At 41.1% G+C, this 14,311-nt stretch overlaps 1 protein-coding gene across 1 annotated transcript in view; it reads left to right on the forward strand.

The window, feature by feature from the left end:
* The window catches only part of stk10 (serine/threonine kinase 10), a 69,533-nt gene that overhangs the window by 12,770 nt on the left and 42,452 nt on the right, over positions 1–14,311 (forward strand). The window contains exons 2-4 of the mRNA XM_084729836.1: positions 4,204–4,368; positions 12,832–12,880; positions 13,639–13,788. Coding sequence (XP_084585962.1) covers positions 4,204–4,368; positions 12,832–12,880; positions 13,639–13,788 — 364 coding nt within the window. The remainder of the gene's footprint in view (positions 1–4,203; positions 4,369–12,831; positions 12,881–13,638; positions 13,789–14,311) is intronic.

The following is a 14,311-nucleotide window of genomic DNA, read 5'->3' on the forward strand; positions in this document are numbered from 1 at the left end:
GTTTGACATGTGGCATCTCTGTGTAATGTTTTCTTTTGTTTTCTGTTTTGTCACATGTAAACAAATTCAGAATGATGTAGGGGCCTCCTGGGCCAACTGGTAACAACTTGTATCATCCCTCTAAAGCTTGAATTGTGTTTCTCTGGGCTTCTTGTAGGTGAGTGTGTCCTGGGGTGGCTTAGAGGCCCTTCTTTCTTTCTTTCTTTTTTTTTTTTTACACACTTGTAGGTACTTCTACTTAATTAACTCCAGACCAGAGTTAAGTCAAGTGATCAACTTGTTTGACTTGTAAATCTGCACAGCATGTTGTTGACATTTTGAAGTTATGGTGCGTCTGTTCCTTTGTGATTTACAAGTGCCGATAACACCATCCTATCCCTAACATCGCAGAGATGTTTACGTGTATCCAAAGGAAAACATAATTCCAGATTTACTCAGACAGGATTAAGATTCCCAACCCAAGACTGAAAACGCAATATAAACACTGACATCTCATATCGCGGTTCCTGTCTTCCATAATGTGGATGTCTGAATTGATCAAAAATTGCTTAGAAATTGCTTAAAAATCGAGGTCTAAATGTAATGGTGGCTCAAATTGAGGTCTGAATCAAACTGTGGCTGGAAAAATTAAGGTCTGAATCAAACTGTGGCTGGAAAAATTAAGGTCTGAATCAAATGGTGGCTGAAAAATTGAGGTGTGAACTGAGCCATGGATTTTGGAGAATCATTACACCCTTAGACTGGTTGTTTGGCAATAATCATTGTTAAAAATTTGGAAAATTTTATTTATTTTATTTACAGCATCCTAATTTGTTAAAAGCACAAAAAAACACATGATCCCTCCCATGTAGTGTTATGGTGCATATCTGGTGTTCTTTCAGGCCTTTGCCTGTGCAGAAATCAGTGCCCTAGAAGGTATAATAAGCTCCTGAATGGTCCAGATAGTATGTCAGGATGTGAAGCAAGGTCAGCAGCAGTATCTAAACAAAAAGCAATGAGATAAACTGTTGTCTGTTGAAGGAATTAACCTTAAATGTCACTAATCTGAAGTCCAGTAAAGACATGAGTCAATTAGGCAAGAATTTGTGCTTGATAGGAGAGGCTGCTGCTCGTCTTTTGAAGGTTGTTTAGATTAAAGAGTGTTTATTTATGATGATGCCTCCTTCTGCAATTAGTTCCTCATTTCAGGCAACTACATACACTTGTGTATTGATGTCACGCTAACTTGTAGGAAGTCGAGGGGTCCCATGTGAGGCACAATGAGGCATTTCAGTGTCATTTCCTCTCTGTGCAGTCAGTGTATACAGTTGGTAAGGTGCACACATAAACAAACACACGTTTGCATACTATACTTGACGTAATACATTCCCCTGTGCCACACAAAAAGGCACCACAGAAATGCAGGAGGCTCAGTTCTCTCAGTCTACCTCCTCTGTCCCCCCAAACCATCTGAAGGCCAGAGGCGCATTCCTCAGCCTTGTTCCCACTGAGACGTAAAGGTGTGTGTGTGAATGCCCTTCTGAGGCTGGGTCAGGAGGTCGTCTGTAGAAGAGTCAAGACTGCACAACAGCAGAAACATATTTATGAGCTTCAGACTTGAACCGCCTTGTAATGTGTTTGTTTGTGCAAAGTTGATCACATCTGTTCACTCACACAGTGTTGAACCGACAAATTGGTTTGCCTCTTTAATGTGTGTAAACATTCGTATCTCTGTGTTTTCTGTGAGACCAGAGCTCTACTGGAAATTTATGGTGAGCTAAACCCCCAGATACACAGTTGGGGCTGAAGACTACAAGTTTGAAAATAAAAGAACCTCAGGATGTGGAGCTGGGAGTTCCTCATCCCTGCCTCAGGCTGCATTAGCAGCTACTAGCATAACAGACCCAGATACTGATAGCGGTCGGGTTGTGGGTAATGTAGCCACCGGGTTTTGCAGAGGAAGAGGAGAATTTCAAGAGAAAAGGAGAAATTTCACAAACTGTGCTAATGTTATCCTGTTAGCTGACTGTTGTTTGCTACAGCAGGACTGAAGATTATTATCATGTTGTGTCATTGTAGGTTTGCACATTTCATCGTCCTGACGCCTCTTTGTCTGCATCAGGAGGCACAAGATGTCAAAAATTCAGCTGTAGTCTGATGTTATATCTGTGTTTCTTGAGTGCTGGTCCATGATACCCCGTCATCAAAGAACTGTCGTCTGGTGCATGTCTGAAATCATCACTTATAATTTTTATTCCTAAACATGACAGTACCGTATATTAAATTTCATTAAGTTTCATGCAGTTTATAATATTGTTTGGCATAACTGATACCATGAATGAAATGTTAGACCAGCTCTGTAGAGACTTGAGCTGGAAATCAGCCACAGACAGTGAGTTTGTTGAGACAGTGTTGGCACAGGAGGGGGAGTGATTTGAGCGAATAGCATTAAGCCGAGATGTTAGCAGAGAAGTGAAAGTGTCTGGTGTCTCTGTGTTTACTGTCGAGGCTTGTTAACTAACTGATGGATGGTTTGATGGCAGGAGGAGACGTCCTGTTGACTCACACTGTGGGTTACTCTGGTGGGGGCAGCAGCTCTGCTTCCACAGAGTTCTGTTTGACAAACGCACACACATAGTCACGGCGAACTCAGATGAGTTAGAGAGTATGTTTTGCTGTAAGGCCGTTCTGTTTATTCAGATGTTTTCCCACAGCCCCTGTTAAGCGTGGAAGCATCAGACCCCACCAGGCTGTTTAGTCTGCTGTGTTCCTGCAGGTCACTGGGTGGACATAATACGTATGAGCACAATGGTGTTGTCTCTAGAGAGGTGCAACTGTGTAATTGTTTGTGAAAAATTTTCAGTATAGATGTTTTGTAGAATTTTAAGTCACTGAAAATGCAGTTCTGTCTGCAGACGTACACAATATCCTGTCAGACAGCATTCACAACATTCTGTATCTTACCAAAGGGCGAACATCGTGTGTTTTGTGCCTTTGAGTCACCATTCGGTTTGGGTGTTTTGATGCTTTCCAGAAAGGCCTCGAACAATCTACTCATGTTTACATGCTTCCCTTTACTACTCAGAATTGTGAGGGATTCTGTGTCTGTGTGTGTGTCTTAGTTTAGCCACACTGACATGTGATGGTTTTTGTGGTTCCTCCTCTTCCCCAGTCGCTCAGGGTGGGTGTGGAGTTTCCTTTCCTGTTTTGTCCCTAAATGTTAGTTAGTCAACATTTTAATTGCTGCCCCGCGTTTCTTGACATTTCAAATTCCCTTTGGCTACCACTGGGTTAAAAGTCTGGTTGGCGGAGTGATGGACACATGCAAGAAGCAGAATTAACTGATCGTTGAGACAAACTTGGAATTTTACAGCTGGTAAAACCTTGGTATTGAATGCCTGTATTTTTTAGTAGTTTCATTTGATATTTTCCGTCCTTTTCCACCTTTTAGTCTGACATATAAAAAAAAAAAAAACCCTAGAAGAGCACACTCAGTAAAGTGCACACAGTATGGCAACCATGCAGACTTATAGTGGCTCGCTCACAGTCAAGATGACAGCGTAACAAACAAAACAGGAATTTATTCATCTTGTATCATGCCTAACTTTAGTGGATAATAAAATATCAGGTATGGAATTAGTCTGAAGATGCTCTGATTTAAGATCAACCAAAACTTTTCCACAGATTTCAGTTTTTGAGCCACGACAAGGGCCAAAATGTGGCCTGCGACAGACTCTATAAGCCTTGTTTTTAACTAGCAGTTGTTGATGACATGCAGCCCATACCTGCCGGTCAAGAGGAGTGAGGAGTCAGCGGCAGATATGAAACAGAGCAGTTAATAAACTAGAATTTTTGATGTCACTCAAAAATTGCAAATCGCATCATCGCAACCACAGGAGATTCTTAAGCATACAATCATAAATGTGCACAAAACATATTAGGCCAATGTGTCCAGCAGTGTGTGAGATTAGCTGCAGGCACTCAGTCTCACACAGTCAGTCACTCACACACACATACACTCACCAGTAATGTTTAGTAACAGCATGATTTGTCTCTTTTGTCTCACACAGCTGCACCCTGTATCAGCAACAAAAATGCTCTCTAGAGAAGTGAAACCCTTGAGTTCATGGATTAAGGGGAAAAAAGTGTCCTTTATTTATTTTTGCTGCAAAAACATTTTGCCTAAAAGAGAGGAAGTAAAATGTTATTTCTCTTGTCTTTCAGGCCAGGAACAAAGAGACAGGAGCTCTGGCTGCAGCCAAACAGATCGAAACAAAATGTGAAGACGAGCTGGAGGACTACATGGTTGAGATTGACATCCTGGCTAAATGTGACCACCACTACATTGTCAAGCTGCTTGATGCGTTTTACCATGACAACAAACTGTGGGTAGGTACCGCAGGCATCTGGATGAGACAACCGGCTTTAAGTGTGGAAACCACAGACGTGTCGACCCTTCCCTCTTTCCGTTTCATGTCTTTGCACATTTTAGCACTTAAACTGAACAAACAAGGGAGGATAAACTAAATTATAGACTGAATTTAGAAGAAAATGCACTTTTATCCTCCAGTGAGTTTTAATACTGATTTATTCAGAGCTCACACAGTTTATTTTAATGGCCAGACAATACCGCATGCTGCTGCATCGGAACACTGTGGTCAGGGCTGCTCTCTGGTGCATAATGTACCAAGGGAACCTTATCTACTGCTGTCTACAGTTTTACCATCCTCACGAGATGTACTGCTTTCACAGTTTTGAGGAGTTCCTGCATCCTACCACCAAGTTTTCTTTGCAACCTATCCAAACAAAGCCACAACGCACAAATCAGAGTGATCAGCAGGGAAGAGGGAAAAACAGGCCTTTTATCCATCTACATTGGCAGGCTCGTGGGATGTTCCATTTCAATCTGTGACTGACCTGTTATTTTACTGCAACAGTATCTCATCTAGAGCACATTTCTCCCACATATGAGAGCACTGTTGAAAAATAAAGATAAGAACAGTGGATAGCCTAAGTAGGGATGACAGAGGACCCCCTCCAGAGTGACATAATGCATCAGAAATGACCCAGTCCTCACCCTGATGTTACTGCAAGAACCGGGATCAATTTCAGTTCAGCGTTTTCTGCTCTCGAGTTATTTTTCCTCTCCACGCTCACTCACCGGGTCATGTGTAAACTTCTCAACTCCCTCTGTAATCTCCCAGTCTATCTGGCCAAGAAAAATAATAGTGACCTCATGCTGGGGCACGACCTTGAATATCTGAGGAATTACAAGGCAGCATTAAGATTAAAGATAGTTCCTCTCTGCTTGTCATGTTATTATAAACGTAAGATTTAAAGTTTAGGTTTAACTTATGTGTTATTATAGAACAGTGTATATAAGAATCAGTGAATGACCATAAGTTCGATTAATTACAACAGTAATTGTTATGTACATTATTAAAGTTGAAATACTTTAGATTTCAGTTCAGAGGTTATCATGGTAACAGCAAGTGCAATTTAATACTACAGTAAAATCTTGTTTAGCAGCTACCTTGTCAGAAATACAACAGAAGAGCAACTGGTGTATCTGTTTCCAGCTCAGCCAAACAAACTCTCATTGTTTTACAAAACAAAGGCGGTCAATAATATTTGCAACTGGAATATGATTTAACGCCGTGCGCAGCAGCCCTCCAGTAAACAGCAGGGCCCTGTAAAGTTGGTTTCCTCGCTGTGCAGCCCGTTGCCTGCGGCTCTTCGGCTAATAGCTCCCTGTGGCTGCTCCACCCTTGCTCCATTACTCACCTGCAGATATGAAAAGTGATCCAAAAAAAGGCCATTGTTTTATTTGACACATTTACGATGAAAGATCCGAATAAAAGCAACCCCGTGTTTCACCAGCTGATCGCTTGTGTGAAGCGCTGGCTGTAGGATGTTCATTTTGCATTAGCAGCAGGGCATTCACTCACTCACATTTCTCATAAAACAGGTCTCAAATGCAACCAGTCAAGGGTTACCTAAAGTAGGCAGGACCAAATAGCTAAAATAGCAGACTCCTTGATTGGCTCTGAGAGACAAATAAGTTGCAATCTGATTGGACTAAACCCCCAGCAAGCTTCTCTAAACTGTGTAACTCTGCGATTGTTGTCTTGGAGGGATAGCTATACTTCTTTCATCCTCCAAATAACTTGAAATTCTGCTTATTAAAATGGCATAACATAGAAAATGATTTTTCAAATGAATCTGTGTTCAACAATAACCAAAGTTTCTTTCTGCCCTGTTTTTCCTGCTGCGTCTGCCGCTTTAGTGCCCCACACAGCACATCCTTAACCACACACGACCACTATGACTTGTCAACAACAACGACCCACATGTGCATATCTGCTGCAAGTGTTTTGCCACTGCTTTATTATTGCACTGTGCCAAAACCGCAGATAACAATAAGTCTACAATAACGCACAGTGTCGACTAGTGAGTTTGATAGTTGACTGGTCTGTGAAACCCCTAATTAACCATAACTTAATGCAGCTCTGACACAGTCATAACAGAGCAAACAATAAAACAGTCAACATGTCATCAATGAGATAAAATTATGCTGGAATAAATGCATGCATTGTTTTCCTGTAAATACTTTGTGTTTAGCTAACTATCCGCCACTGTCAATAAAAAAACGCTATATAGAGAAATAATTACTTGTTACGTACTGGTTTTGATTAGTTAAAAACAAACTTTAAGAATAACTTAAAATGCAGGAAAGCGGAAAAAACTGACAAACCACTTACATCTAGGTATGACCAGGGGACACTGCCTCTACACACACACACACACACACACACACACACACACACACACACACACACACACACACAGCTGTGCTACAGCCCCAGAGCAGGGCTAGTCATGATTGTGTTGGCCATAGCTGGAATTCCTGAGCATGGAAGGTGAACGTTCCCCATCAGTTAAAGCGGGACTGTGAGACTGTGTTAGTTTGTGCTGATAAGTCACATGTACAAACATCCCTTCCTGCAGCATACAAACCACATGCTTCCTCTGTATGGGTGTCTGTGGCTTAAGAGTATCAGCTTTTGCTCAACTGTCTCATTTCCAAACTGTGTTCAGGTACTAATGTATTCTCGTTTGCTTTCAATCTCTCCATAATTTACTATATTTGAAGAGCACCCATACTTTTCTGGGTCAGTATAAAAAATTCACAGCCATTATGGGCATATGAGCATCTGACCGGCTGGAGAATTATTATATACAACATGACAAAGTAACCAAGCTCTGCACCTCATTGTTCTGAGAGTGTCTTCTAGCCTCAGGATCTCAACAATTAGCCCAGTGGTTGGCGGTCAGGCCTCAGCAACCTCCGGTTGGGCGGACTGGGCAGGGGTGAGATGATGCATTCCAGCACCGACCCACCCGTTCTGCTTTCTACTGAGTAAGAGAGGGATAGAGGAAGAAAGAGAGACAGTGAGAGAAGGGCTGTTTGTTCGCTTCCAGGAACAATCTGGTCTTGAGGCTATAGCAGGGCAGCCAGGCCCACAGCGTGAGAAAAAGGGGGCCTTTAACATGGGGACTGGACTGCTGACATCAGCACGCTGAGAGGAATGAACAGAGAGAAGGACGGAGAGAAGGAAGGAGAGCAGTTAAACGGATGAAAAGAAAGACGATAAACAGAAGAGAACTTACACACATCATTTAGAAAAATTAAAGGGTGGGTTCCAATCAACCGCTTAAAGCCTCCTAGAGTTTATCAGGGCTGATTCACCTTTTTAAGGGTGTGTATCAATCACTGCCATTGTACAACAGCATCAGTGGAACTTGTTTACTTCTAGATATGTCAAGAAAATTCTCCCTCTCTTGTGTTACGGCGGCCTGTAGGTCATGCACTACTATACAGAGGAAAAGTTGTACTGTTGTAACACTGCAGCTGGGTATCAATGTAGAGATCAGCATCCATTCTCTTCATTCTGAGGAGGTATAGAAAGGTATATTTAAAGCCAAATATCTGTTCATTTGAACATGCAATAAGTACAAAAGTAAAGTTATAGATTCTAGATCTAAAGGCATAGTTTTGTGGGTCAGCAGCAAAACAGTATTTTAGCCGTTTAAGAAAAGGCCCGTCTAAAAATATCTGTATACACTAGAATATTTCCATTGCGTTACCTAGCCATCAGACAGACTTTTTCTGATGGACAACCGCTGTTATATAAGCTAAATATCACTCTCTCTCATTCAATACTCTACTGCTGTCTTGATCGGTTACTCTGTGTGAGTGGTTGTGTGATTTTAGTATTTTGAAAGGTTAGTTTGAAGTGACACCCCTCTGTGAGGTAAAATGGATGATTTTGACAATGAAGTCTGGCTGGTTTGGCAAAAACTTTTAATTGGCTTTTGGTGGTTTCCTGTTGGGGAAGGCTGTGACTGTGGTGGTTAAAATATTCTGTAAACCAGTGTTGTTGTTTTTTTGTTTTCTTTTTTGGATTGATTTTTGCTACTTCCTCAAATTGTGTGTGTTGTGTGTGTCAACTGCCATCTGCTGTTGGTAATACACTGACAATGGACAAGTACGCCATACAGTAGTATTTAAAATAATCTGAACTACCCGTTTAAGATAAGTTATTGTGGTTTAACCCCTTAAATGTACTGTAATCTTACAGAGGGAACAGGTTAGAAAGTGTTAACATTTTTCAAGGTGCTTGTGAGTCGTTCATATGCATAAGTGTGTTTGTGTATTGTGTACCCGGTGTCTGTATATAACTCTTTTCAATAGTTTTCAGTTTGACGAGGAAGGAAGAGATGATTTGGCCCTTGCTGTAAAGTCATGCCACAGTGACGTCTGTGTAATGGCACCTGCTGTGGTTGCCAGGAGATTTTTGATGACACTGGAAAGCAAATCGATAGGAATCACTATGTTGTGTCTTTGTTGGCGCCACCTCATGAACACACATTGCTGAAGCATTAGTCATGTTCACAGGGTGACATAGTGTAACAGCGCGTCTGTGTGACTATTATTCAGGTTTTATGTGGTTGTATTTCTTTCTTTTATTTCGTATTGCAGTTTCTATGCAGGGCCTTTGTTGGCAAATAGCCTTTAGACTTCTGACAAAATGAGGTGGGAAATCACTGTGAAAGTACAAGAACACTGCAGTGTCAGCGAGGCCGGCTCCATTTATTTTAAAGCTTTTTGGATTTTGTAGGCTGTGTCTAACTTGGTTTAACTTGCCTCAAAAGAATAAAAGAGGCCCCCAAAAAATGGACATGGTGTTTATTGGAAAACATTGCAGCACTCCAGCCTGGTTTCGTATAGTAATTATCTTAAATGTGATTCAGCTCTTGGGTGTAAAAAAATAAATATATGAGTACAAATGAGTATAATTAGTAGGTAGGTAGTTCTGTTACTGAATGTGGGCTTTTCTAAACAGGTGGCAATTTTTACGCTGGCTGTCTGTATGTTTGGCTCTTCCTCTGTGTTTGTGTGTGTGTGTGTGTGTGTGTGTGTGTGTGTGAGAGACATGGGGAAGGCTTGTGTCTGCGTGTCTGTTCAGCCCATAGTGGGTATGTTTTGCATGTAGCTTGACCAGTTGGGGCACATTCTTCACCGCAGTGCGCCGTGCCATCCACCGGTCTGGCTGTAGGAAACACAAACCAGTTGCTTGTGACACAGCAGTCGGTGTGATGAACAGCTGTTTAGGTTGGGCAGTACAGTGTGTTACCACTAAAGGGCAGTTCGGTTCATTTCGGGCGGGTGGTTTTTAAACAGAAGTGAAATTAAAATAATGCTTGGTTGATGGCAAGCAGGAATAAGGAAGTGGTTTGTCGTGAAACTTGTAATAAACCTCTCTCTGTAGTCTGCATTCGAATGTGGTGTGTCACAAATTTATTATTTCTGCAAGAATCCAAAATACAAAGAAAACAGGACTGGGAAATGTTCATTTCAGAGCCCCTCTCTGACAAACACCAATTCCAAAAAATACTGAATACAAGTCGAAAAACTATTTGCAAATCACTGCATTTTGTTTTATTTATTTTCTACACAGCATCACAACTTTTTGGGGATTGACTGTAATAACTAATAACTAGGCCATTTCCTTGAAAGATTCAGTAATATGTCAGCAATAGGAGGTTTTTTTTCCTTCTTTTTAAAAACAAAAAAAGTTAAACAGTTAATCAATGAATGTGTCAGTGCTCTTTGGAGGACAAATATACAATATACAAATGGAGACATTATAAATTACTTCAAACCTGTGCTGTGAATTCTTGTTACTCACTGGCCACTGTATACACTGATGCCGATATATCTACAATAGGCTAGGTCTAACATGAGCACAGTGTTTTCTGCCAGAGCTAAAACGAAACTGGTTATTCTGCATGAGAAGTTTCTGTATTTGTTTTTTTTCTTCTGTGCTCTTCTTGCTGGTTTCTTCTTGCTGGGTGTGGTGTGTTAGAAAAATGTGATGTCAGTCTGTATTTTTAGACCAATTCAGATTCAACAATGTAAGAATCAGAATCTGAAACCACACATAGACCGTATCCAGATAAAGAGATAAGCAGGGTTTTAGAGTGTTAAACTGTTATCAATTTGGATAAGAGAGGATTTGGATTTTAATTATTTAATATCTGTAACTTTGATCTTTGCTCATTTAGACACAAATATTCAATGTTACTGACAAATGATAGATTAAAATCAACCTACCAGTATAAATGTTTAAAGTGGCAGAGCGTGTAATACACAGGCCAGACTGTCCTTTCATTTAAGAAGATGAATAAGAAAAAAAAAACTTTCTTTTAAAGAGACTTTTAATGAGGTTTGTCAATATAAACTTCACAAGTTTCACCTGGAGGAACGTGCCAAGATTGATCTTCCTCAAACAGTGTGTGTCTTGTGTGATTGGACGTATACGTAGTTTCTTGCATTCCTACGTCCTTATGTACTTTTAATTCTCTGTACGGCTTTGTCTGGGCTGAAACTCCACACCCTGTCCAGTGCCAGGCTGAGGCTTTGACAGTGTTGTCATAGTGAGCAGGACTCAGTGATTAAATGAGAGTGACATCACACAGCAGGTATGTTGCACGCCGCCTCGGGCTGCGCTCTGACCATTTGGAATCACAGGATTATGAAATCCTGTGGTGTCTTTGTTATCTTTGGTCCCTCTTGAATGAAACATTTCAGGGGTTTCCTGGCGTGCGTGTGTGCGTGCGTGTGCGTGTGCGTGTGTGTGTGTGTGTATGTGTGTGTGTGTGTGTGCGTGCGTGCGTGCGTGCCTGCGTGCCTGCGTGCGTGCGTGCGTGCCTGCGTGCGTGCGTGCCTGCGTGCGTGCGTGCGTGCGTGCCAGAGCAAGACTGCCTATGTAAGGAGAGGAAATGAAAGGTGATTGTTGGAAGTTGCTATTGGCCAACAGGACACCATTTAGGGAATGTGTTCCCAGAATCTTTTTTTGCTCTTCTCTCTCTGTGTGTGTGCCTGTCTCTGTTTTTACTTCACTGCTGAACTGGTATTATACATTTGGCAGTGTGTGTCAGGAAGTGTGTATAGTTACAGCCTGGCAGTCCAGCTGTCCACTCTTCAAAATGTGTGTATTCTAGTACTTTCACCACAGATGTCAGAGTGTTTGACTGACGTAGAGCAGGGGGACTGATGACACAATATTAAATAACATGAAGGATTTTTTTTCCTCTTTTCCTCCATGTGATACCTTTATCCCCCTGCATCATTTTGTAAAGGTGACTATTAAAACCCTATAGCTAAGAATGGGAATTGATTGGGTTTTATTGATACCAATGCCATTACTGATTCTGCTTATTTGTGAGATACTTTTTTGATTCCCTTATTGATTCCTGATCAAATTAAGTTGAGCTGGATGTAGCCTGAGAGCTAGCTGCAGCAACAGTCTGTCTGCCATCATCTGAGAGAATATTTCTTACAGCATTTGTTTTCATTTAGGTTTTCTTAATCGAGGAAAAAATCTTCCTGTGTGGCGCTAATGTTTCTTATAGTACAGGATATTTACCTTAGGTACATCTCATGTTTTGGACCAGAGTTTCCAGCAGCACAGACACAGTTTGACATCATTGCTTTGCAATTCGCAACTGTTAGAAAAAAACATGTCGCCATTGATAAAAGGATTGATAAGCTCTGAGGCGTACACTTCTGATGGATAGAAGGTCACCCAAAGTATTGTGTGTTGCTGCTATCTTGACTTAAACAGCTTCCCGTAAAGACAACAGAAACTCAAATCTAATCACATGGAAGTCAGGCTGTCACTACTCTGTATTCAGAAAAAACTTCCACAGATTTGCAGCTGGATAAATTTACAGATGTTCAAAGTAATTACATGTCAAATTCTGCTGGTGTTATTTTACACATACAGACGCATTACACATTATATTATGACAAAAGATCAGCAGTGGGTCCTCTTTTTCTTTGGCTGAAGTCAAAATAGTGTGAACAGTAGATACTGGGAATGTTACCACTTCTTTTATGGTCTTTATCGCTGTTGGAGTGTTGTGTATGTTATTTATTAACTTAAGCAAATTTTACAACCACATGTTTTGCTAAATTACTCTCAAGTACCAAATATTAATGGCTAATCAGTGCTGAATGTTTTTAGCCAGAGAATCGAATACAATTCATTAACGGTATTGTAAAATGTCAGGATTTGCATGCTAGGGAAAGTGATGAATTTAGATATTTTGCATATTTAAATTATGATAGTTGTATAAATACTAGTTGTGCTGCTGATGAAAAGTGATATGCTCCTGCTTTTTCTACATATAAATAAAGAGAGGAGATTACGACTGTCAGTTGTATATTCATAAGTCTGTGTCAAGTTAAATCTCTCCCTTTCTCCCCTCCCTCTCATTCCCCAGATCATGATCGAGTTCTGCCCTGGAGGTGCCGTGGATGCCACAATGCTCGGTAGGCCTTCCTCTCTCTTTATTTTGCTGCCTGTGTATTTTTATAAGCGCTCCACTTTCCTCCCTTTGTCACGAGAGTCGAGTTCCACACCTGCAGCAGTGCTGTGCCTATACCTGTCCCTTCAGCAGTAGAGACGTGGTAAAAAGTGGAATATGCTTTTGTTTTAAAGCTCATCTGCAAATTTTCAACTAATAGTTGCAGCCTTACTATATTTTCTACAGCAAATATCTAGAAGACCAGCAGTTATCTCAATACTGTTGATTTTCTGAGCATGATCATGTACTGCGACTTCACTATCCTGGCCTTGAATGCTCTAGACAAAAGGGGAGTACTCCGGTGTGGGAAACCCCCCTGGTCTGTTTTTACTTGGTAATCCACATCCTCATAACTGTCTGTACCCCCACTGCAGCTAACCAAACACAGACACCGTAGAATAAAGTCTGCAGGGCAGGACTAGCTTGGATGTGTGAAAGCTTCTCTGATCTGGGATTACTTCTCCAGAAACACTATCTGAGGAACTTCATCGATATCATCACGGTTTTACGTTTTTCTGTTTATTCTCATGCAGTTCACACACGAGCTCGGTCCCCAAGACTTTGTTTTGTCATGATTGTATGAACGCCCAGAGTGGAATGTGCAACGTGTGCATAATGGAGTTTGAACCCTCTCAGCTAGTTTTCTTAACTCTCACTTTTTATTCTGCTCTCATCCGTAACCCATATTTAACCGCTCCATCTCTTCTCTCCTGCCCTTATCAGAGTTGGATCGCGGGCTGACTGAGCCGCAGATTAAGGTGGTTTGCCGCCAGATGTTGGAAGCTCTGGACTACCTCCACAGCATGAAGGTCATCCACAGAGACCTGAAGGCCGGTAACATCCTTCTCATGCTGGATGGGGACATCAAACTAGGTGAGGTTTTGGATTATTGTCAGCTTTAGGCACTTGTTGTGAATTGACCATTGCTCAGTGTGTCGGCATCATGGTGATCAGATTGCCATTTTGTCCATGAAGATAAAAAGTATGATAAAAAAAAGTGCACACAACTCCAAATTTTGATTAATTTATTGGGTGCACGGTCCATAGTAAGGAAAAGCATACAAAATGCTGGCACTCGCTGATGAATAGTTTTATTGTTTACTGCGGGCAATAAACAGTAAACAAGAGGACTATTTATCAGTGAGTGCTGATATTTTGTACACTTCTGATCCATTTTGTCCTGGCTCACACAAAAAATGTAATGCTGTATGTTCTGAGAGTAATCTTATGTGAAACACAGTATTTTCTTTATTGTAGTTACGACAATATTTATAGAGAGATTTATAGAGTTTGACCTCCCGCAGTATTGAACAAATTACGGCGGCTAAATCCAGACACATTCTTTTGAAGTTTCTGACGTGTTGTTTAAATGTTTTAAGTGTTTACATTTGTTGTT

Source organism: Lutjanus erythropterus, chromosome 11, assembly GCF_056507025.1.
Source record: "Lutjanus erythropterus isolate fLutEry1 chromosome 11, fLutEry1.hap2, whole genome shotgun sequence".
NCBI lineage: Eukaryota > Metazoa > Chordata > Actinopteri > Lutjaniformes > Lutjanidae > Lutjanus > Lutjanus erythropterus.